The sequence below is a fragment of the Manis pentadactyla genome, chromosome 14 (genome assembly GCF_030020395.1).
Source record: "Manis pentadactyla isolate mManPen7 chromosome 14, mManPen7.hap1, whole genome shotgun sequence".
NCBI lineage: Eukaryota > Metazoa > Chordata > Mammalia > Pholidota > Manidae > Manis > Manis pentadactyla.
The window spans coordinates 61,203,460-61,228,333 of NC_080032.1; the positions used below are offsets into that span (position 1 = coordinate 61,203,460).

At 59.2% G+C, this 24,874-nt stretch overlaps 1 protein-coding gene across 6 annotated transcripts in view; it reads right to left on the reverse strand.

Moving 5' to 3' along the window:
• Nucleotides 1-4,343: 4,343 nt before the first annotated feature.
• Nucleotides 4,344-24,874, reverse strand: part of TSPAN11 (tetraspanin 11) — a 67,388-nt gene continuing 46,857 nt past the window's right edge. Inside the window, exons 4-9 of one of the 6 annotated variants that reach the window (XM_036908274.2) lie at nucleotides 20,581-20,655; nucleotides 19,581-19,685; nucleotides 16,804-16,962; nucleotides 16,353-16,439; nucleotides 16,087-16,201; nucleotides 4,550-6,690 (exon numbers count right to left, since the gene is read on the reverse strand). In XM_036908274.2, coding sequence (XP_036764169.2) covers nucleotides 6,470-6,690; nucleotides 16,087-16,201; nucleotides 16,353-16,439; nucleotides 16,804-16,962; nucleotides 19,581-19,685; nucleotides 20,581-20,655 — 762 coding nt within the window. In that variant the 3' untranslated portion in view covers nucleotides 4,550-6,469. The other 5 variants (XM_036908279.2, XR_005029411.2, XM_057491263.1 and 2 more) reach the window with 5 other exon arrangements.

Here is a 24,874-nt window from a genome sequence, read left to right on the forward strand (position 1 = left end):
TCTCCCTTTCTGGATCCAGATTACAGATCTGCTCGGTGGGGGCGGGCCCAGTCCTCTCTAGGTACCCGAGGGGTCCCAGCTCCCCGTTTGCCAGGTGACCAGAGGCAGGCTTGTCTGGGAGCCAGCCTGAGGCCCTGGCCCTGTGCACCAGCAAACCCCCAACTCTTCGCCTGCCACTGACGGCCAGGCCTGCAGGCTGGGCCCACGAGGGTGCTGGGGGAGGGGGCAAGGTCAGGGCTCCTGTGGGGCAGGACTGTCAGTTTTAGGTACACTCTCTCCCCAGCCCCTCTGATGTTCCTGTGGTTTACTGGGGACTGGTGTTTCCCCCAGGACTGAGGGACCCCACCTTGTGGCCTGGCCCAGGCTGAGTGGCCTCAAAGAGGGAACAGCAACACCGAGTCAATGTGAGATGGTCAGCAAGGAAGGAGAGAGGCATTTAGAGCCACGAGCCTACTGATTTTGCCACCTCACCACACAGTGTCTCCCAGCCTCCTTGGTTGGGGCTCTGGCGTGTGGATTTTCCTTGGCTGTCACAGCCAAAGGGACAAGTCACAGGTGGGAGAAATTGGACACCCTTGCCCTGGCCATCATGGCACCACACAGACTGGGCTGGGGGTTGGCACGAAGGATGTGCAGTGCGTGCCTGGCACTGGCAAGGGGTCTCTAAACCTGTGTGTGGGCAGGGCAGTCCCCCCTCCTCAACAGAGTGGGGCTGGCACAGACTCATCCCAACTCCGCCCCGTCCTGCAGCGCTGTGTCCTGAAGCCTCCAGAGATTGAGGAGTATGAGGCAACCCTCTGCTAGATCCAGCCAGAATGGGGCCTCCGAGAACCTGCGCAGAGAGATGTATGTGGCCAGGAGACCACGCAGCTGGGGGGCTGGGGTTGGCTGTGGCCAAGGGACGGGCGGTCATCATCCACTGAGGGCCTGTGGCATCAGAAGAATGTGGGTCGAAACCACTTCCTCTGTGCCTGTTGCTCTCATTCCTGCCCCCCAGCCTGAGGCCACACCCTCTAGGATGCCCGCCGGGTCCCTTGCTGTCTGCACCACAGCCAGGGGACACACTGGCCACCTGATCAGCACTGGGCTCCAGTCAAAGAGCTAAGCCATGAAAGGCAGGAGGGATGTTCCCGTCAAGGCAGGCTGGACATCTTTCCTCCTGGGGACTTGTAATGACTAGGCCAGAGCCTTCTGGGATGGGGGCTGGGCTCTTCAGCCCATGGGAGGGGATGGCCAAGATGGGTCTGGGGGCCCCTCGTTAGCTCCTGCATCCTGGTGCGATGTGGGACTGCCTCCCACTCAGTAAAGGGCACGTGGGAAAGGAAGGTCTGTGAGCAGAAGCTGAACAGGTTTGGTGCCTGAAGGAGAACTGCCTCCAAATGGCAAAAGCCAGGGCTTGCCAAGACAAGACGTTTGTTCACACAGACTCACTGAATACTAACCCGTGCCAGCACCCAGGACACTGGTCGCCTCTGTGCTCACAGCCACCAGTCCGATGGGGACCACAGCAGAGCACACAGGATTGCAGCGCAGTGCTGTGACTGACACTTACCGACCCCACTGTGGGCTGGGGGTGCTTGCTGGCGAAACTGAGAACTGAAGACAGAGGGAAGGATGTCGGGAGGGGTGGCAGCTGCCCGATCCCAACCTGGTAGGCCAGGGCGAGGAGTCTGAACTTTAAGCTAAGAGCAACGGGAGGCCACTGAGAGGCCTGGAGCTGAGTGTGACCAGCTCAGCTCTGCCGGAGAATGCTCACCCTGGCTGCGGCAAGGAGAATATGTACAGGATGGGGGGCTGGGGGGACCCCAGGGAGAGGCTTTTTGGTGGTTAAGTGAGAGGGTATGGAGCTCGCAGGGATGTGGGGTGGAGAAAAAGCGTTCTTGCCGTTCATCCAGCATGATGTCCGTCACCCTAGACAGGCAATTATTTGCACCAAGTGGAAGGTGAGTGAGTGTTTTCTGGGCTCGGTGCTCAGGTGTAGGAGATGGCCAGGGGCCAGCACGGTGTAATTAATTCCCTCATTTTGTACTGAGCTTCACAGCTTGCAGGATGCTTTCGTATTCATTACCCGGGGTCCTCCTGACCACAACAGCTGTCACCATGCCTGAAATTCCACGGTTAGAGAGGGACCATGTCTGGGTAGGAGGAGCACTGGTTTGGGAGATGGAGGCCCCAGTTAAGTTCCTGCTCTGCATTCGGTGTCCATGTGAGCCTTGGGTAGTCCCTGAACTTGTTGTCTTCATCATCTGCAAAATGAGGATAATACTGATTTTACAGATGTGCTTCGAGGACCAAATAAAGGCACGTGTGCAAAGATGCCCAGCTTATTTCTGGACCAAGGCAAGTGCTTGGCAAGACGCTGGTCAAATCTGGGTCCTCAGGAGTCCTCAATGATGGAACCCTAAGGAAGAGCACCCACCTAGCTGGAAGCTGGGGATGCAGGAGCGTGGTCTGGAAGCAGGAGCTGGCATATGGGGCACAGGAAGCCATCGAGAGGAGATGTGTGGGCTGGTGGGTAGGCAAGCCTTGCCCATGCATCAGCTTTGCTCTGGGCTGGCCCAGCAGCATTCAGTAATCCACAGAAGTGAGAATGGAGTCAGATTAAATGAGTGTCATTTTGGACACAAAAATATCGGCATTGCAACGGTCCCTTTTTAAAGCATTCAGCGCAGACTGGCAGGCTAGTGATTCAGCCTTCTCATTTTTGCTGAATTTAATGGCAGTTGTAGAGATGGCCTTTTTTGTCTTCCTAGCTGACAAAAAGAAGAGTGACACCCTGTGGGGCCATGCCTGGGCCAGGCACTCGGATCGCAGCTGCCCCCTTGACTCTCCCCTCTGTGGCCCACAGACTTCCTGATAGTGGAGTGCCCGCTGGGGTAAACCTGGGGTGCCGCCATTTTCTTTGGTGTCCCTTCATGCAGAGGAGAGCAGGGAGCTGGTACAGGGGGGCCACAGGGGGGGCTGTGGCTGGGCTTGGTAGGCAGAGTGTTTGCCCAGACATTTTTCTTGGGGTTTAGCCCTACACGTAAAGCAGGGCCAGTCCAACCTGAGGATGAGGTGAGCCCGTGTTCCCTTATTTAATGGCAGCAGGAAGCTCCTTGCCCTTGGGCTCCTTCCCCCCGTTGCAGCTCTCCCCTGAATTCCTGGAATCTCACTATATTTCTTTTCTCTCAAAAGAGACCCCAGTTCCTGAATGGACTCAGCTTTCTCATTTACTGGTCGGCCACTAGGGAGAGCATGCTGAATTTGATCTCTGGTCCCCAACTTGTTCTCTAGGCCCCAGTGCATCAGCTACCTTCAGTATTTCAGCGGCATGCTGGGGACTGTTCTGGCCGGCCTGGCCGTGCCCTCAGTGTAGTGACATTGTTTGCACCCTGCTGATGGAAAGGGCCGGGTTCAAGCTTTACCCACTGCCCCCTTCACCCCTGGCCTGATCCAAATGACCCCCGTGAGTCCCTCCTAAGTCACCGTGAGGCCAGGTTTCCGCAGGTCTGAAGCAGAAGGAACGGGAAGTAGGGACTTCTCGTGTATTTGTTTTTAAGAAGAAAGTAAGTGGAATGTCCTTGGCTTTTGGCCCCTGTGTCTCCCTCCACCCCTGCCGACAACCTCTCTGTTCTCAGCAGGGGAGAAGGTGTGGGAACCAGGGCCCAGCTCAGAGCAGCCCACCTTCTACCGGCATGGCAGCAGGGGTGGGGGCCAAGAAGCGGCATCAGCACATGCTGGGATGTAGTGGCAGCTGGCAGGCCAGCTAGTGGCCACCAGGGGGCAGCTTCACAAAGGCTTCTTGCTACCCACCCACCTGACCAGGCCATCGGCTACCGGTGGGACCAGCAGTGACAACCACCCACCACACTGCCTGAGTGCAGCAGGGAGCGGCTGGAGGGGCTTGTATCTACTGGGGCATGTGTGTGTACAAGTGTTACACTCAGGCTCAGTGATGTGGAGGTGAGCAGATGTCTGGGTCCAACAAGACAGATGACCTCGGATGTGCCCCGGACTGGGTTCATTCCCCTAATAGCCAAGCCACTGGAGGGCTCCTGCTGTGAGTGTTCAGTGAAGGACCTTGACCGAGGGGGTCAGGGGGACATAGGAGAGCTGGCCAAGGAATGTAGACCCCCTGCGAGTGGGGGTCCCCACCCGAGTACTTCCCCGGGGAGGTCATTCTGCTTATGCCGCAAATGAGCCAGCCGCTTCAGGCCCTCACCAGGTGGGAGCTCGCCCCCAGCCCAGTCCCTCCATCCTGGGACCCCAGGAGCCCAGCTCTCCCAGGTACTCTGCAGGTTCCCCCACTGACCCCAGCCCCACTGCTCTAAACAGAACGATGAATGAAACAGAATGAGCAGTTCATGTCATCAAAGACAAAGATTTACTTCCTTTCAGCTCAGACTGGGCAAGCTGGTGTCCTCGGCTCCTCCGAGTCATAAGATTGAAGTCCTCCTGCATTGGGATGAAGTGTCCCACTCAGTCAGGGATGGGGACACACCAACCGGTCCAGGCGGAGAAATGCTATCACCCTGGGGTGAGATGGTCTGGGGCCTGGGTAGTGGAAGTGTGTGTCTCAGCTTGAAATGTGCAGCTGGAAGCCTGACGGCTAGCCGGGAGGCCCCCTGCTCCCCACCTCTCCCCACCCTGCACCCGCCGCAGCCCGCACAGGCCCATGTCCGTGGCAGGACAAGCAAGGGCAGGCTCCTTAGCAGAGGCTGGCTGTGCATCACCACGAGGGGTGTGGGGAAATTGCGGACCGAAGGCAGAGAGCTTTAGGAGGGGCACAGCTCAGGCCTACTGGCTTGAGCCCCGCCCTCGCCCGCAGCCAGGGGCCGAGAGCACTCGTAGGCAGCAGGTCAGTTCAAACAAGAGAGGCGTAAGCGGCCCGAGTCAGTGTGGCTGTGGGCCTCCCGGTCTGTCCTGCTGCCCGTGACTAGCGTCTGCTTCTGATGCAGAGTGGGCGAAACACATGTGATGAACCGCGGCCTGAGAGTCCCCTGAGGAGGAGAAACACCAGCGGCAGGTGGTCCGAGGCACAATTCCTTTATTATCCTGCCAGCTGGCACACAGGCTGGGCTTGCCCTGCAGCCGGCTGAGGGGCAGGTACAGGCACCCGTTTCTCCCTCTGCGGTAGGTAAGGGCAGGCTGTCACTCTAGAATGGCCATGGCCGGCTGGTTCCAGGAGTCTGTCTGCCCTCACTAATCCCGGGCCACCTGGGGTCGTTAGGGCACCTGCGTGGGCGCCTCAGGTGCATTGAGCAGGGGGGTGGGGGCATGGGGGCTGGGGTGGAGTGCAGGGCTGGGGACGTGCTGGCCTAGAAAATGGGGATGAAGAGGGAGTGCGGTCCCCCAAGGCACACAGCTGGTGAGGCAACGGGGCTGTGAGTGTGACGTGTCCCCTGCCAGGTAGAGGACCCGTGTCCCTGGCCTCCCAGCCAAGAGCAGAGGTCTCTCAGCAGGCAGGGCAGGCACTGCCAGGGGGCCCCACAGGAGGGGCACACTCTGGGCTGGCTGGGGGCTGCCCGCTGCGGTGACACCCACCCCACCCTGTCACAGAGAACAGAGTGGGGCTCCAGCTAGACATCATGAGGGCCTCTGGGGCCTGGGGTTGTGACGTACAAAGGAAGGTGGCCAAGGTCCTCCTTTGAGCCGTGGCCCAGGTAGTGGTTCTCGAAGTGTGGCTCCAGGGCCGGCAGCAGTCGCACCAGGAACTTGCTAGAAACCCAAGTTGCTGGCCCTGCCCTTTGGAAATGAAGCTCTGGGGCGGCTCCAGCGTCTGTGTTGGGAAGCCTCCAGATGACCCGATGCAGTTCAAGACTGAGAGGCTCTGTTAGGTATCATCATCAGCATCCTCTACAAAATTGGGCACCACCCAGTGGTGACACAGAGGCCGGGTTTTCTCCTTAGCCAGTCACACTGCCTTCCCCACCTCCTCCCTGTCTCTCCCCAGGCCCAACATGGCCCATAAGTACAGCACCTTTTCAAGGCTGATGGTGGGCTGGTGATGAAAGGGACTCAGTTCACTTCCTCCGCTGCAAACCCCTGAAGCCACCTTCAGAATGTGACCTGGAAGGGCAGATTCTAGACCCTAAACTGGCTGCAGGGCATGAGGGTCCTGTGGGGGGGATCACATTCCCCCCACCTCGCTGGGGCTGTGTCAGGCCCTTCCAGGTCCAAATGCCTATGGCTGTGCACAGGGTAAGTGGCCTGATGACATTCTCACTGTGAGACCCAAGACAGCTCACACGGTGCCCACCCAGAGCCTTAGCCCTACAGTACAGGGAGGGAAAGAGAGCAGGTCAGCCTCGCCACCCCAGGACGCCTCCCTGCTGCCCAGGGCGGCTCTGTGGGCACATGTAACCCAAGGTTCGCTGGGACCCCACATGGGGCAGGGACAGGAGATGCTGGACACTTGCCAGCCCCTATGCCCACAGATGGCCATCTCCACATAGGCACGAGAGTCCATGCCACTTGTGGATTCTGATCACAGGTCTGGTTTGCCCTCTCTTGGTGGTGGCATTGGCCTCTGAGATGATGGGCCCCTCTGCCAGGAGGGCCCGGTTGTCAGCCTGGAGGAAGCAGACTTCTCTGTTGACAGCCAGTGGGCAGGGTGCCAGGCCAGGTGGACAGTTCTGTCCAGGCTAGGAAGGGGTGCTGGGCTGCTGCTGTCCACGATGGCCCCGAGGGACGTGTTGTTCCTGACAGCTTGTTACAGAGATGGAGAACCATGGGACACTGAGGAGAGGGAGTTCTGGCCCAGCTTCCCTGGTTCCATTGGGCTGGAGTGGCCTGGCAGCAGCCATTGCTACCGACTGGCAAACCTGAGCTGCTCTTAATCTCCTCGTCAATACCATGGGGGAATAATACCCACCATTGCCATCACTATGAGATAATGCACTTATGTGACACACCGTGAGCACACAGTAGGCCTCCAGTAAACACAGGGCCCGGGACACTCCCACACGGCTGTCCCTGAGGCGCCCCTGGAGTTGGGGCCAGGCTGTTGGGAGAGGGAGAGAAGAATGATCACAAACATCTTAAAAAGGCCTTCCCCCTCACCAAGGGCCAAGGTTCATTCCTCTCCCCAAACACACGTCACCTGGGGGCAGGGTGTGTGTGGCCCTCTCAGTGGCTGCCCCTGTGAGCTGAGGGGACGAAGGGCAGTTTGGTGAGGGAGGGAAAGGCCAGGCTGGGGTGACCTGGCTGCATGGTTTTCCAGCACCTCCTGGCTCCTCTACAAAATGCCACCTTCTTTTCTGGACTTCTGTGTGCAGGGCCTTTTGCTCACACAGGACAAATCACATCTTCCAACAGGTGTGCCCTGCTCTCCCTACAAGGAACTCGGATGGTGGCAGCCTTCAGGCAGGGGCCTGGGCACAGATAGGCATCCTTGAAGGCAAGAGGCCCTACCCCACTGGGATCAGCAACCGCAGCTCTGGACCCCAGCCCTTTGTGTGCCCTGGGTGGAGCCTGCCATATCCTGGGCCTGATTCCTGTAACCCCGTCTCACCTCCCAGGCTGTTGCCTTGAACAAGGAGGTCACAGTCCCCCCGAGCTCCGTCTGTTCTCTCATTCCATGTGGCTTGGACCAGCCATCCTCCAGTAACTGGGCGGGATGACGCTGGGGCAGCATCTCAGCTAATCCTGTGCTCTGCCAGCCGATGCATCTATACTCTGCATTTTCTAAGATTTTCTGGGGTGGTGGTTGGAGCAGGAGGGCCAGGGCAGCCGAGTCAGACTCTCCTGTGCCTCCACCAGGACATGGCTGTGCAAGTGACACCCACCCACCACACTGTCCCCATCTCCACCAGACCCTCACCAGGGCCACAGCACCTCCCTGCCCATCGCCGCCTCCCTTGCACCCCGAGGCAGGACGAACACAGCTCTCTTTCAGCCCTCATTTGGTAAGACTTGCTGGTCTGATGTTCAGCCCTGAAGAGAGCTTGGGAGTCACAGTCATTTTCTGATTATCTGCACGGATCCCAGAGAGTTGGAGGGCAGCAAAGATAATCACACCATCATTTCTTTTGACCTTGGTGCAGTTTGGAATTGCAGAATCCACCTTGGCAGCCACAGGGCCCTCTAGGGAGAGCTGATAAGCCAGCCAGGGCTCTGAGAGTCCCTGGAGAATCCCCTGGGTAGGGGAAGCAATCTGCCCAGCAAGCTGGTCTTCCCTCTGTGCATGTGGTAATCCCTGTTCTGAGGGTCACAGCTGACTACAGCTGAGGGGATGACAGAGAGAACACTTTACCCAGGACTGACCCAGGTCAACGAGAGCTGTGTTTATCATACCGGGGCCTGGAATGAGTTGGGGGGCATGGTGTGACCTTTCTTGGTCTTAGCTTTGCAAGGGGCCACTCTCTCATGAGTGGGACACAAGAGGGTCCCCAGGATGGGAAGCACAGGACCTGGGAGGTGGAGAAGCCGGGTAAACGGTTCTCAGGTTCTGAGCTGCCCACCTGTCACAGCCATTTGGAGGAGGGAACCTCTGGCTTCTCAGCTGATACATGTTTCTTTGGAAAACTGCCAGCATTTTTACTCTGCATTTTCCAGCCTTTTCTTTCTGTTCTCCCTTGTATTTGGGAAGTTCTCCTGAAAATTCACTACCTAATTCAGAGATGCAATAAAGAACCAAAGGAAGGGACTGTCTCCACTCTGGGAAGCATGTAATCCTGCCCTAGAGGCAGCATGGTGGTGGCCACGGGTGGGAGTGTGGGCCCAGGAAAAGTGAGGTTCAGGGCAGAGCGCCCCCTAGCAGCTTCGCCTTCCTAGTGGCTTCAGCTTTGCAGGGTCTGCAATTTATCTAATTAGGGAAGATTTTTACTTTTACCAATGTTAAGAGCTGAAGATTGGTAAAAACCTGGCACTCCTGAGAGTCAGGCCACAGACAGGAGATTGCCGAGGGGCATCTTACAGCAGACTGGGGCTTGGGGCCACGGTCTCCCAGGGGCACCTCTCCTGGGGAAGGCCTCCAGATGGGGTGCAAGGTCCTGGGGCTGCACGCGCTGGTGTACCGGCACCACCGCCTTGCACCCACCCTGGCCACTGCATGGGCCTACCACTGCCAGGCCCTGCAGGAAGGAACCAGGCCATCAGGACACCGCTTTCCAGGTGAGAAGGTGTGGGGGACAGGCAGATCAAAAGGCTGGGTTTTCTGGGGACATTGCCACCCCAAACTGCCCCACTCCAAGGCATTTCCCAGAGAGGAGGGGAAAGCACACCAAGCAGAGGCAGGAGGGGGTGCTCAGCCCAGTGGGGATCACATGCCGGGTGTAGGGTCCCGGAAGGGTCAATGTTTTTAGCCCTTCATTCTGGTTCAGAAGCTAGGAGGGGCAGAAGACCAGTCCTCACCCTCCTATGGTTCCCGCGAGCTCCGTGCCTGCGAGGGGCTTGGCTGCCACAGGACACAGCAGCGAGCACTCAGAGGTGGGTGGAGCACCCAGGGTCCCTGGCCTGGCTGAGACCAGGAGCTGTGGCTCAGGCGCTTGTTGGGTGCGGAGGGCTGGGCACAGAGTAGAAGGCGTCTCTCAGGGTTTCTGGGCAAGCTGATGCTGAGTATGCAGGCCTGGTGGGTGGGATTTGAGCATCCGTCCTTATAGGGGGTGCTTGGAGGGGCACAAGGTTGGCCACTAGTAAAAGTGCAGCTGGAGCCTCTGGTGCAAGCAGCAGGTGAGAACCATCCCACAGATCTGCCAGGGGGAGAGAGCAGAGGGCAAATTCCCACTTAGGAGGTCTGGGGTGGGACCCAGGTTTCTGTATTCCTAACAAGCTCCCAGGTGATGCTGGGTGGAGGCAGGGACATGCTTTGAGTCACCTGCGGCCCTGCATACAGCAGGTTATTCTGCAGGCCTGGGAGTGGGCCTGAGCTTCTGCATTTCTCATGAGCTCCCAGTCCCTGCTGCTGGTCTGTGGTGCTAGATCTACTCCAGAGGTGTTCGGATTTACTTAGACCCCGAGTGGTAATATCTCCACCCCTCACTGCTGTGTGAAGCAGTCTTTCTTTAGCAGAGTCTGTCTGCATCCTGCTGCTCTCAGACTCCGGAGCACAGTCAAGGTCCCTAGTTGAGTCTATGGCTGATGTACAGAAGCCACTGGGGAAACTGAGGCCCTGAGGGCAGCACCCAGCGCTGTCACCAGCTCATCCTGTGAACCAGCCTAGAACGCGGCGCCAGACCCAGGCCCTAGGAGCCTGCCTGCCAGACCCGCTGTCACACCCACTCACTGAGCAGGGAGGGCTGGAGCCTCCTGCCCCCTCTCCAAACACAGGAGCCTGTTATTTCCCTGCCCTGCCCTTCACCTGCCTCCTCCTTCCTCCCCCCTCCCAACCCCGTCCTCTCCTCCCTCCCACCCAAGGAGACACCGAGACAAGCCGACGAGGATGCGTCCAGACGAGGAGGCCCAGGACCGTGATCATGCTCCTGATAATGATGCCACCGGGTCCTGACTCCCGCCCACAGGATAGGGGCACTGTTAGGGCAGCCTCACAACTGTCCTTTGCAACAGGCAAAAGCGGGGTCCCCACATATGGCAAACATGCCCCATCTTTCCCGAATGTTCCCAGGAGCTGTCGCTGACCTGATGGTGCCAGGGCACCTCTGATGCGCACAGAGCTGGGCCAAGGACAGGCCGGAGAAGACGCCTACAGGCCGGGAGCACGCGGTTTCTCTTTGCAAGAGCAGCGGTAGCAGGGGCGGGGGGCCCTTCGCCCTTCCTCCCTCCTGTCCACCCCCGTGTGGGAGGACAGGGGAGCACGGGGGCACAGCTTTCAGCTTTTAGATGTGTTGCTAAAAGCAGTGCTAATCCATCTTGGGGACTCAGAACCACAAGCTGAAAGGCAGCTTAAGAGGCGATCTTGTCTCCGACGGGCTTTCAGCAGACAGCCCTTCCAGCCGTTCCGCCCAGGCATCATGCAGCTTGCCCTCTTCCCTGACCTGCCTCGTGGTCTGATAAATTGTCCTATAGATCTTTCTGATTCTTGGTAAAGGGGAGGCCAGATGGGAACACCTGGACCAACTCAGACCTGCAGCCACGTCTCCTACAGTGTAACATGGCAGGCTGAGGGCCCAGGGAGAGCTGAGCCCCCAGCAGGTGCACTTTGGTATAAGATGAGAGGTCCCAGGGTGCCTCCTGGGAACCCCAGTGAGGGTAGAGGTGAGTGGGACAGAACCTCATCAGTGCATGTACACACATACACACCTGATACATGCAGAGGGGTCAAGGATGTGCTCATCAACGTGTGTGCACATGTATGCACACAAGCGCACAGACTGATGAGGGCAGGCAGCACGGTGACCTGCAGGGCTCTGCCGCCACCAGCCCCGCTTCTCTTTCCATGCAACTCTGTGTTGGGGGAGGGGGTTTGGGGAAGCAAAGGACCAGGAACCAAGAGACCTGGGTACCAGTTCAGGATGTGAGACCCTCGGTAAGTCACCTCTCTGGGTCTCAACTTTCTGATCTGTAAAATGGGGCGAGCATGCATGCCACCCGGCTTCATGCAGAGGGGTAACGGGCTCTAACATCAGATCCCTGAGTGGGCAGTGGCCAGCAGGGGCTGAGCAGAGAAAACACACAAGTTGACAGCAGGAGCAGGAGATGGCAGGGGGTCAGGACGCGCTGCTGGGGCCCACCCTGCATGGGGCCTGGGGTGCAGTGCCCTCTGCGAGCAGGCTGCCTGGATGCAGCAGTAATCACAGATGGGGCATTTTGAGCAGGGAGGCTGGCATGCTTTCAGCTTCTTCTGAGGGTTTCAGGCCAGCACCTGGCTGTCATCAAGAGCAGCAAGGAGGGGCCAGGGAGGTCCCAGGAAGCCATTCCAATATGATCTTTCAGTTTCCCTTTTAATGACCTGCTGATGCTAATCTCAGCTGTCCTTTGAGTTTTCTGGGCTCTGCAAAGTTTCCAAGCTACAGTGTGGGAATGTCAGGATGGGACTGGGAATGGGTTAATTTCTATTTGGTGCCGTGTGACCTTGGGTACAATTTATCTTTCTCTGAGGCTCAAATTCCCTCTACCAATAGGAAAACCTCTAGTCTGTTCACTGGCCCACAGCATTCCCTGGTGAGATTCTTTAAAAAAGCTAGGATGACAGGACCAACACCACAGCACCCAGCTGGGCCTGCACCCCGAGCCTTTGAGGGGATGGGAAGTGGCTCCCCAAGGCCCTCAGAATAAGACCCTTCCTCCCCATCGGCCAGCCAGGGCGTTGCACATGTAGCTCCCTCATCCTGGCATTCTTCCCCTTCCTGCTTCTCCCTGTCAAACGCTTTAAGAGTTAAGTATATGTCACCTCCTCCAGGAAGCCTTTCCTGACTGCCCATGACTGGTCAGGGTCCCCACATGCTCCCCCAAAGCCCAGGCTCACACTAACACAGAGTCTATGACTGCACATGGCTCCCTGTGTTCTGTGTGCCTCCTCCCCTCAGGTGAAAGCCCCTGGAGGGAAGGCCCCACCTCCTGCTCACTGGTACGGCCCCAGCACTGGGCATGGCGCCTGGCACATGGCAGCTCTCCTGACAAGAGCGCTTGCCCTTTGGCCCCTCTGCACGGCCTCTGGGTGGCAGCCTCCTAGATTCTGTGTGTGAGCAGGGCAGCAGGAGAAAGGAGCTGAGCCACAACATCCTTTTTAGATAGAGGTTTCCCAGACAGAATATGCTAGAAGTTGCTTGCAAAATTACCTCAAAGTGGAGTGCGTCTAGGGTCCACCACAAAAGGGGAGCTGACGTAGAGCCAGGAGACCTGCGGTTGGGGTCCCCGCCAGCTCCACTATGGTGGCCGTGTGACTATATCCCTAGGCTTGCTGTCCTCAGGCGTGTGTGAGTAGGGTGGGCCCGAGTGCACACTCAGTCACCTGGAGGCCTTTACAAAATGCGCGCACAGGCCTCATCCAGACAATCTCAGCCGAAATCTGTGCAGATGGGGCCTGAGCAATGGTGTTTTAAACCCGATTCTAAGGTGCAGCCAGGGCTGAGAGCACTGCCTTAGGTGATCGGTAAGGTCCTCCCAGGACTAAGAGTCTATGGTCTGGGGGTACCTCAAGACCCCAGTTATTAATTTCAAATCTGGAAATCCAGTGTTGTGAGTTTTACAACCTAGGTGGATGGAGGGGCCCTGCAGGCTCTTGCTACAGGTGCACCCCCAGGATGTACAACCAGGGTGGGAGGGGCCTGCAGCCTATCAGTGCAGGACTGCCCCTCAGTCCCTGCCGGACCCCAACCTCTGCTCCAGCATGCAGCACGGAGGGTTTAAGCCCCACAGGAACCGCCCTGGACAATCCTACAGAGTCCAGCAGCTCCCCGACCTGCCTCCTTGTAAATCCCACCCCTGCCCCTACCTGGCCTCTCCCAGGAGCCTCCCTGCCCCAGTCCCCCGGGTGTTGAGAGACTGTGATGGCACAGTCTCCTCCCCGGCTCCTGAGCTCCCCCCCAGATGACTCCCAGGCCCCCCACAGCTGGGCTGCTCATGTGGGCCAGTGTTTCTGTGGCTGCACATGGGGTCAAAGCTTTACAAGCACACTGTGCCTGGGTGCCAGCCCCGGATAACGTCATCTCACTGTGCTGGGCACAGCCTGGCCTCGGGCAGTTTTAAAGCTCAGCAGGTGACCCCAATGGGCCGCTGAGGTTGAGGCCCCCCGCCCTGGAGAGATCCTGCCTCCCTCCCCCAGCATGGTCACCCAGCCTGCCACGACCTCCCCTGACCATATCAGTGGTCGGACCACACACCCACAAGGCAACAAGTGACACTCTGCCGAACACATCTGCCTTAATGTTGTAGGATGCGGAGTCACTGAGGCGAGATCGCTACCAAAACATCACGGGACATTAAAGCTAGAAGCTTCCTGAAGGGGGTCACACTAGGCTTATCTCCAGGCCCACTCCCTGCTTCTATCAGATCAGCCCGCCTTCACGTTTAGTACACTGGGCTCCTATGCGAGATTTCCATCCATAAGAGAGTGATGCTGCTTAGGAAAAGGGCTTAAAAAAATCCAACGCCTCCATTTTACAGGTAAGGAAACAGAGGCTCAGAGAGGAAATGTGACTTTCCCAAGATCACACAGGGAGAGGGGAGCTGTGTCTGGGATTCGGGTCCTGTGACTTTTGAGATGTCCTCCAGTCCTGGGGATGAGGGAACTATGATATCAACGTGGCCTTGGGGATCTCTGAAGTGCCAGGCGGGGTGTGTGTGGGAGGATGACTGTGAGCGTGGGGACGGACAGGTCTGAGCCCTTTCTGAAGGCTGGCAGCCCCTGGACTCGGCCGCTTAGTTCCAGCAGAGGCCAGCAGAGGGAGCCGTAACGCGAGGCCCGGGGCTGCTGGGCCAGCCTCAGCGCGATGGGGGCGGGAAACTGGGCGGAGGGCAGGGGTCCGTGGCGGTGGCCACCTGAGGCTGTCTGGGGGACACTAGGAGCAACTGCACAGTGGGCTGTGGGGGACTGAGACTTCATGGCTGGGGCTGTGTGGGGACCATGTGGGCCTGCAGGTACCCTGCCCAAGACCCCGGCCTACTCAGAATTACTTCTACAGCCGCAGGGCTCCACCTTGGCCTTAGGCCCGTGGTATTGACAGGCCCCTCCCGGCCCTTGGCCTCCCGGCTCCTGTCTTTGGCTTCTACAGGCTCCCAAGGCCAGAGAGAATCACGAAGTGGATGAGGAATGCGGCCCAGGCCTGGCCAGGGTCCTTGCAGAGCAGCCCGACCTGCAGCGGAGAGGTTTCTGGAAACCTCAGCCGAGCCAGGAGCTGGAGCACAGAAGCAGCCCGTTCCCCAGTTGTCACTGGGGTTCAGCCCGTGGGGTAGGAGGAGGGGCTCTGTTCAGGGCCCCTGGGGCTCCTGGCCCACCTGCGAATGGAGATGAAGGGTGCAGGCTGGTCTGGACAGAACTAGGGCTTTTTTGGGACAATATGGGCATGTGGAAATGAAAAAATAATGCTGGTACTACTTATTGAACACCGGCCATCTGCTCAGCAATGAGCCCAGGGGTTTACATGTGCATTGCTAGTCCTCACAAGTCACCGAACTAGGTATAACCAGCCCCATTTCACAAATGAGGAACTGAGGCTCAGAGTGAAAGAACCAGGCCTAGGTTGCCTGTCCCCCTCCCGAGGGTCGGGCCCAGCAGGCGAGGCTGCAGCTGAGTCCTCGACTGCACAGACTGACGTGGGCAGGCAGCATGGTGACCCGCGGGGCTCTGCTGCCACCAGCCTGGCGTCTCTTTCCATGCAATTCTGTGTTGGGGAGGGAGTTTGGGGAAGCAAAGGACCAGGAACCAAGAGACCTGGGTGCCAGTTCAGGATGCGAGACCCTCGGTGACTCACCTCTCTGGGCCTCAACTTCCTGATCTATGAAATGGGGAGAGCACCACTCCTTGCCTGGCCTGGTGGGCATCCGAGGAGAGCAAGCACCTGAAGCCACTCTGACGTCGACAGATGGCTGGCCAAGGGTAGCCTGAGTGTGCCGCACACCACCGTGTTCTTACTTAGCCCTCTGCATTTGGGGAAATGATCCACATTTTGCAGATGAAGTTGAGGGGCAGGAAAATAAGTGCTCTCAGTGACACAGGAACGGAGGCAGGATCGGACCCAGGTCCTCTGCTGCCTGGGCCATGGCTCCTGTCCCTTCCCTGGATGGGGCTCACCTTACCAGGGGTAGGAAGGGTGGGCAGGACTGAGCTCACTCCAGAACCCACTGGGCTGAAGCAGGAATGCTGGGTGAGGTGGGCACACAGGGTGTTTCTGCCCCAGCCCCCGAAGGTACCCCTCCCGACTTCTCTGCTCTCAACCCTTGGGGAGAGCAGCCCATGAGCGTAACACTGACTCCCTGGATGGCGGTCTGGGAAGGGGCAGAGGGTGAAACAGAGCAAAGGCATTGCCCATCCTCAGAGCAGAGGTCTGGATGTGAGCAGGCATGCACACACACACATACCTACATACAAAGGAATGGGTGCATGTACATGCCCACACATACATGCATGCACAAGCACACTTAAACACATATACGTGCATACAATCCCTAGTATGATGCCTCATGTGCGCAGACACACCCACAGACACAGCACAGCAGGCTGTGCACACACACCTCCGTGCACACACACAGGGTGCATGCACATACCTGAGCCCACACATACTCCTGTCAGGTCTCTTACAAGTTCAAGTTGTCCCCCAGGCCCTTGGGCATTTCCTTCATAGTGTCTGGGGAAGAGAGTGACCACATGATTCACCCTTGGCTGCAAAAGGAAGGGGACAGAAGAGGAGGGAGGGAGGGAGGGAGGGCAGGGCATGGGTGTGCAAAGGGGCGGTCACTTGAGACTCAGCCAACGGGAGGTAGGTTCGGAGCTCTCCTCGACAACTCCCTCCTAGTTCCCTGCTCCAGCTCACCTGCAGACAGGCCACCCCGAGGCCCACTGCCCCCATGAGCAGCAGGTGGTCGGCCAGGAACCGCTCCAGCTTGGTGATGCAGCCGCCCTGCAAGGGAACGCAGGTCACACCCACACCTTGGTGGGGAAGTGGGCAGGGGGGGAGGGGAGGGCTGGTGTGGCATGTGTCCGCCTCACTGAGGGACGATCGGGGCCTTGAAGGGTCTCACCCAGCCTTCCAATTTCCCACAGGCCCCCTTGGGTGACCTGGGGGCTGCTGGGGGGCACACCACGATGTCCCGTGGCAGCTGTTTGGCCCAGGGCTCTGTGGAGCCCTTGGACGGCCCCACAGTTGTCCCACTGCCAATGCTGACCACACTCTGCTTCCCCAGCCCATCCACCTGGGCCCACCCCTCTGGGGACCCCAGATGGCGGGGCCCTCAGTGTGCCTCAGCTGGAGCTTGGGCGCTCACCTCCACCTTGTAGATGTTGGAGGGGTGGGTCCGCTGGCCGCAGTGAGTCACCACAGTCTTGCAGCAGCTGTCGGGCACCTGGCGGCCCTCGGCCTCCCTCGACAGGATGTAGGCACTGTGCTGCCAGTCGGCCGAGCTGTTGCTTCCACAGCACTTGAACTGGGGGGAGAGGCAGAGGCCGGAGGTAAGGAGCATGTGCCGGGCAATATTAACCCACCCCTACGTGTCTTCCCATGATTCTTTCCTTCCCCTGTTCTGAGCAGCGAGCTGGTGTATCTGGGGCTCTTCTCTCCAGGCGGCTGCAGAAGTTGGCTGCAGGACACCTGTGCACCCCCTGGGGTTCTATCCACCAAGGAGAGGAGGTTTGCTGGGTGTCCTGGGGGCACAGGGAGGGCCTGTGAGAAGATGGCAGGGAGACAAATGTAGGTGGGTCCCCGAGAGAATGGCCCATGCACCCCAGGGTGGGCCAAAACAGGGAGGCAGGACCCCAGGGACGGGAACCCCGCCTTGCCAGAGGGCCCCATTCAGGGCTTGAAGCCTCAGAGCCCCCAGATCTGCAGGAACACGGAGGGTGCCCCCATGGCCGCACTACAGGCAGGTCAGTGTTGGCCAGAGGGGCCGATGGGAGTGCTGAGTAAGACGCAGGGTCTCGTGCACCACTCCAGGGCAGGGATGCGCCTGCCCAGGTCACAGCTACCCAGTGGCAACAGAGAACTAGTTACCCCTTGCCCTTCTAGGTCGGAGGATTGAGACTCAAAGTACCTACACTACACGGACCACAGAATATGGTTGTTCTGAGGCTGTCTCTGGGGTGCGGGTGCGCAGGTGGTGTGGGAGGTGCATTCAGTCCAGCTAACAAGGCTTTGTTAGGCCCCCGCTATATGCTGGGAGTGAAGCTTTACTAGGCCCTACAATACGGTGGTGTGTTCCTGGCTTTCTGCAGCTCACTGAGTAGCCTTAGTAGGAGAGACAGCCACAGCTGTGTGACACACAGGAGGAGGGCACTAATGGCTCTGCTGGTGGGTCAGGAAAGGTTCCAAAGGAAGAGGAGGAGCCCCAAGGCAGGACGGAACAGCATGGTGTGGCTAGGAGTCAGTGGGATTGTGTGTCTGAGTGTCACCTGGACAGGTTATAAACCTCTCTGGGCTTTTTCTCTTGTGCAATGGATCTAACAAAGTACCTAAAGGCCGGTCTGTTGTGACGGCTAAAGGAGGCAGTGACTTGAGTAAAGCACTTAGGAGAGAGCCCTGCAGAGCAGGCAGTGAGAGACACCCTCTACTGCTGTCATGGTGCTGTGAACACAGGAACAGGCGCCACTGACATGTGGGGTGTGGCCTGGAGTCCGGCTGGAAGCCACCGCCTTCTCGGGGCCCAGTTTCCTCACGTCTCTAACTGCTCTTGGCAGGTGTGAGGGCCTGTGTCCTTGTGCTCTGACACGGCCTTGGGAGAGGCACAGGGCTCCCAGCTATGCCCTTCCTCATGCCGTTCCCCATTCCCCCTGGCCCCTCTTCTCCTCTCCCCCTGAGCAAGCCCGGCACTCCTTCCTGAGCTCACCTGGCCCCCCAGCTGGCCTCCCAGCCCAGCTCTCCGAGCTGAGGCCCCCCACCCCAGCCCTGGCAGCAGTCACCTGGGGTGTGTTGGGGTCCTGAGTAGGGCCCCGAGGGCAGGCATTCTGGCAGTTCCGCATGTGGGAGGCCCAAGTGCACACAGAGCTTTGGACAGGGCTGACCAGCAGGGTATGTGTGGGCTGAGCACCAGGGTGTGGGTGTGTGTACACATGGGTGCCTTGGCCCCTGGACCAGAGGACAGGGGGGCCCTCCATCCAGAGCCACCCGGGTGCTGAGCTGGTCTTGGGGGAACAGGGCAGGTGCCTCCCAGCTGTGCTAGGATGTCTCTGGAGCTCAGGGCCCCCCTTTACCTCTACTTCCCTGGTCTTCTGGCACAGAGACTAAGGCCGTGGGCCCAGAGTGGGGTCTGTGGATACAGGGTGGAGGAGAGACCACGGGCTGAGGGCGGGGTAGGGTGGCAGGGGAAGGGGCACTAGAGCAGGCAGGCAGGGCTGCCTCGGACTTTCAGAGGCAGAACCACAGGGTCCCAGAGCCTCACTGTCCAACACCTGTCTGTGACTGTGGAAATGCCCTAGATGTGTGTTGTCCAGTTTGGTGGCCACTAGCCCCGTGTGGCTGCCAGGCACTGAAATGTGGCTATGTGACTGAGGAAATGCATTTTATATTTAACGTAAATGTAAATAGCTACCATATAGGACAGCACAGGTCTGAGGTCTGTTTCCCCCTCCCAGACCACCTTTCTGTCCCACAGCGTTCTGCCCAGTGGCCCACAGCTGGAAAGTTCTGGCAGCAGCTTAACTGAAGTCGTGCTGCCTCTTACAGTTTGCTCGAGAGGCCTCAGCTGTCAGCTCCTGCCGGAAGGAGCCCAGGCCAGGAGATGGAGTTCTTTCCCTGGTGCGGCCAGCTTCCCGCCCCAGCTGGCGCAGGGTGGGGTGTGGAGGTGGAAGTCGGGGCAGCCATGGTGGGGGCAAGGGCAGGGGAGGAGAAGGAGAGGACCACGGCTCAGGAGCCACCTGCCCTGGCAGCGGGCCTGCTCCATGTGCAGTCATGCTGAGTGCTCACACGTGCCAAGGCTGCTGCATGTCAGGCGGGCCAGTGAAGCCCAGAGAAGGCAAGCAACTTGCCCAGGGTCACACAGACAGCGAGGGATAGGGTCAAGGATTTGAACCGACGTCTGCACGGCCTTCAGCCCCCAGGGCAGGTGCTTACATCCTGCTGCAGACGGTCCACAGAGCTTGTGATCTCCGCGGCTCCTGGCTGCCCGTAGTTCTCAGCCAGCGTCCAGGCCAAGTGCTGCTTCAGCTCGTCACTCAGCTGAAGAGGGTGGAGAGGGAAGGGGGCATCAGCTGGCCCAGCCACCCTGATCCTGGTCCCCAGGCCCCCTCCAAAGCCACATCAGCTAACTCTAGAGCACCATGGGCTGTGAACAGTGCCACGGCAGAGGTTTCCCCAGCGGTGTAGTAGGACTGCCACGGGGACACTGCACAGAGGCTGGAGCTCATGGGGATGATGCTGCAGAAGCCAGGCTGTGACCTCAGGCAGAGGAGGGAGGGGCCGTCTTGAGAAGCAGGCTGCGGGGGGTGGGGGGGGTGGTGTTCAGAGCTGGAGGCAGAGGCTGTGGAGGGGAGGGTTCAGAGCTGGAGGCAAGGAGGCTGGGGAAGGGAAAACTCAAAGCTGGAGGGAAGGTAGTGGTGAGGCTGGACACAGGGTTGCTTTTCAGTATCTTTGATTTTCATTTTGAGTAAGAGGCAACATTCAACATAAGCACAATCACAATCCTGTCGGCTCAGTCCCGAAACCCCCAGCAGAGTCGTCTGTCCCTACCAGCCGAGTATTGTCATGACCTCAAATCCCCGGTTCAGAGGGCACCCCGTGGGAGGGGACCCGACTGGCACTTCGTCTTTGTCCTGTGCATGCAGGTCTGGCACACGTCGCTGAGCCTCTCTCCGTGGAGGTCTGACATCAGATTCATCCTCTACCTAAGTGACCCCTCACCTCCCGTGGGAAGCCCCCACTCCCTGGCTCCCAGCACCAACAGATGGAGCAGAGTTGCTGGATGTGGGACCCAGAAGGGCCGAGTATGTCGGGGCTGGAGACGGGACGGCCCGTGCGTGGCTGCCTCGCCTCCCGCCCTGGGCACTCTCCTCCCACGCTGCTGTCTCCTGCGGGCACTGATGGAGAATGCCCAAGTGAGGACACGTCCACTCACCCTCTGGTAGTACATGTGGGCCAGGACCCCTGCCACCAGCTCAACGAGGAAGATCACCAGCAACAGGCAGAAATACTAGAACAAGGAGAGAAGGTGGTCACCATCGGGATGGGGCCTGGGTGGGCCTCTGTGACAAAGGTCTCCCCAGAGCAGTAGGGTGGAGCAAGCCCAGCACCGCGCCATCCTCTCCTCTTCCCAGCAGCTCTGGGCGTGCCCGCCTCTCCTGGCTGCAGGCACGGAGCCCCCACTCACCCCTTCACCCACTGGTCTGCTTTCAGTTTGTTAATCCACCCACCCACCCAATATTCATTAAATACCTGCTATATGCCAGGCATCACAAGTCAGTCAGGTATTGCCCTCAAAGCTGTTGTTGGTGGGGGAACAGGTAAGTGAGTGGTTACAATGCTGTATTGTAAATGCTACTACGGGGTAAGCCCTAGAAACAATGGGAAGCCCCCAGGTGGTGGAGGACAGTCAGAGAAGGCTTCCAGAGGGAAATGACACCTGAGTGGCATCTCTAAGGATGAGATGGCAGGTGAAGGAGGGAGGCACATGCCAGGCGGAGGGGAGAGCACGTGGGAAGATGGAGTGTGCAGCGAGCACAGAGCATCTGAGCTGGGGTTGTGGGGGCAGCAGATGTGGCTGAGGGTAGGGGCCCCATGGGGAGGGGTTTGGAGGCAGGAGGGTGGCACGGGGCCCTGGGTCTATAAACAGTATCACATGGGATCCAGGTAAGCCGAGGCAGGAGGCTGACAGAGGTCTGAGGGCGGGCCCTCTCTGCCTGAGGATCCTCTGAGGTACAGGGCCTGAGAACCCGAAGAATGAAAGGGGACCATCCGGGGCTTGGGCTTGAGTCCAGGTTCTGCCACTTGCTGGCTCTGGTGGGCGGCCACTAGAGCCTTGATGTGGATTAGAAAAATGTGCTCCAAAGAGAAAATGTGGCTCAGCGAGTTGGGTGCATTGGATTTCAGGCTCCCCTGGTCCCCTGTACAGGACACAACCTCTGGGGCCATATGTGGTGGCCATGCCAGTGGGACTGAGCCATGGGATGGGGCTGGTAGCAGCGTCTGCCCAGCCTGAGAGGGTGAGAGGGCACAAAGGGAGGGAGTGCTTCCTAGGCCTGACCTGCTCCCGGAGCTCACGGCCACAGCCTAAGGGGAGCCGGGCTTGTCAGCCAGGATGGCCAGTTGCCCAGGCCTGGATGTTAACTCTCCCACCAGACAGACAGCAAGTCCCTCTCTGGGCATGCATCGGGCCCTCAGCTGCTCTGGCAGGGCTGCCTTCCTGATGGAGTCTCACCTCCCCCAGCTCCCCACCACCCCAGACCAGCCCGCTGCAGTGCCTGAGGCTGGCTCCCTGCCCACAGGACCCTCCAGGCAGTGGTTGCCAGGCACTCCCTAGACTTCCTGGGTGCAGCCCCTGATGCGTGGAGCACCCCCTGGTGGCTAGGAGGGTGATGCCTTGGCATCGTGCCACCTTCCTTCTGTGGGGTGGGAGGGACTCCTCGCTGCTATGTCACCACTGTCAGCGGAAGTCACACATGGACGGTAGTGCGGAGGCCATGGCAGTGTCATGCTGCTCCCCGGGGAGCCACGGCCACAGCTGCTAGTGAAGCTGGGCTGGGGGAGGGTTCACAGGGAGAGAGCCTGGCCCACACGACTGATGGCAGGCCCAGCAGCACCTGCCAGCCCCACGACGCTTCGGGGGCCTCAAACAGGCCTGCAACAGGCTATCCAACCTGACGAAGCAGCTGTCGGGAGCAGGGAAGAGCTTCTGAGAGGCAGGGCGCTGCCCACCACCGAGGGACTCCAGCTGTAAAGATGCTGTTCGTAGGGAAGTGAGGGCCAGGCTGGGACTCGGGGGATGAGCGTGGGGTGCCGGGGAGCCAAGCGGCTGGGTGCTCAGTGGGCATGGGCACCGGCTCCAGGCTGCAGCCTTGGCGGCAGGAGGGCCGCAGGTGTGTGACCACTTGGGTGGAGAAGGCCCTGAACCACAGCTCAGGTGCGGTGACCCTTGGGAGGCAGCGAAGGGTCCCACTCACTGGGATCCTCCTGCACAGAGGCCCGGGCAGCCCCGCTCTGCAGTGGGCGGCCAGAGTTGGCAAGAGGGCAGGCTGGCGGGGTGTTGCCCCATGAGACTGTGAGCTCGAATGGGCGCCTTGGAGCCTTTCATCTCTCCAAGCCTTCCTGGACCCCTCAGTGCAGCCTCATCACCCATTCCTCCTCCAGCACAGCATTGCGCACGTCTGTCCCTTCCTCCGTACAGCTCTCCAGACACAGGCCAAGCCTCCCGCTGTTCACCTGCCTGGAATTTCAGTGCCTGCCTGCCCAACACCCAGCTCAGCCGCGGCCCCCACTAGCCCTCCTGGGCCCCCGGCCCTAGTGCTTCCAGTACTTCCTTAGACCCCATCTCCAGGCCCCAGACACTCTGCTTAGTTCTGTGTCCCCTGGCTGGACTCTGGTCTGCCCCCTTCACCCTGCCGGCCACACTGTTCCTCACACAGATCCTTTCACTGGGTGAGGGGCATATCTGCCCACTGCCCCATAGGGGGTGCTGGGGCTTCAGGTGTGGCCAGGCTGTCCCCCTAGAATGGCCATGAGCTTCTGGGGGACAGGGACCGCAGCTGAAGTTCTGTGGGCTCTTCCTGAGTGCTTGGTACAGTGTGCCTGGTAAACATCCCTGACTGCGTGCGTGAATGCACTTGCTACAACACGTGCCTGTGAGACAGTGGAGACTGCCCGGAGCACACTGACCCCACGCTCGGGGCAGGAGCTGGCCTTGTTCTGATCCGTGGGGGCCACAGAAGTGTACCTTAATTTATACAGTGGTTCTTAGCCTGGCACACAATTTGCCCCCAGGGCACATTTGGCAAAGCCTAGAAATGTTCTTGTTGTCATCACAACTGGAAAAGGGGGTTTGAGCCTGGCACCTAGTGGGCAAGGCCAGGGATGTGGCTGAAAGGCCACCAGTGCACGGGAGCTACCTGACTGGAGGGCCCTTTGCACAGGAAGGTGCTCGCTCTGACCAGGAAGGACGGGTGCTCCTGCACGGTTTCAGCTCAGTACCTCAGGACCCAGGGCCCGCAGAGCGCTGCTGGTCCGAGGATCTCTGGGCAGGTCCCTGGGGACAGTCTGTTGTCTGGAGCCTCCAGCTGCCCTAGTGAGCCGGGGAGGGGTGTGTTTGTATAACAGGTTGACTCCAGGGAGCATAAAGAAGGTTCTGGAGGTGAATTTGCCTCCCTTAAATTTGGTTAGGTGTTGGTTTTGAATTATTAAAAGTCAACAAGAGACCCTCAGATACCCTGCGTGTAATCCGGAGGAGTCCCCTCTCACTGAGTCGGGACTTCCTGGGCCTGTGCTGCACTGCTCCTAGCTAACTGTGCAGCAAAGCCCACCATTCCCTTGAGGGGTCCCCGGAATTCCTGAGCTTAGGAGGCAATGACCCAATGGGAGTGCGCCAGCCTTGCTCCTCAGGAGCAGAGGAGATGCAGTTTTTCTATAGTGGGAGCGGTGGAAAGGTACCCCTTACATCAAAAAATAAAACAATCCTTCTTTGGCGGAGCAAGAGCCTCATTCACTGCAGTGGCCCCAAGCGCACAGTGGGAGCTCCAAGTGGTGGTGGCCAACATTTGCTGGCTCCTCTGGGGTGCCAGCGCCTGGGACACACTTCCCGGGGCTGCTCCCAGCCACCCACGGAGGTGAGCCCAGCATTGCTCATCACGTTGCTATGTGAGCGTCAGCCTTGGCCTCCGTGCGTGGCAAGGCTAAGTAACTTGTCTAAGGCCACGCAGCACCAGCATGGCTGAGTGTGGGACTGGATGCAGGGATCTGCGCAGCCGAAGCTGGACTGCTTGCCCACTGTGCGCTGTCGTCCCTGCTGGGTGGCTCATGGGAGGACGGAGGGGCTCACTGAGCTCATGGAGGGTGGACTCGGCTGGTCGGGAAGGTACAGGTTGGCAGGGGAGGGACGAGAGTGTTCTGATGAGGAGACAAAGGGGACCCAGGGAACCCTCTCTGGGCGCAGGAGGCTCTCTCCCCAGCCCCACTCAGCCCCTAGCCCTCAGTGCCGGCAGGGCAGGCCAGGCATACTCCTGGGGCATCTCCTGCAGGCTGCCCTCCTCCACGAGGGGCCCTGCTGGCCAGGGAGCAGCGCTGGCTTCTGCCTGCCTGGCCCTGCTCCTTCATGCCTGCGTGGGGCTCACAGCTGCAGGATCTAATGCCCACGTCTGCCCTGGCCCCCTGTGCTTTACTCAGCCCACCTTAATCCTGTCTCTGAGTCTAGTAACTGTCTGCAC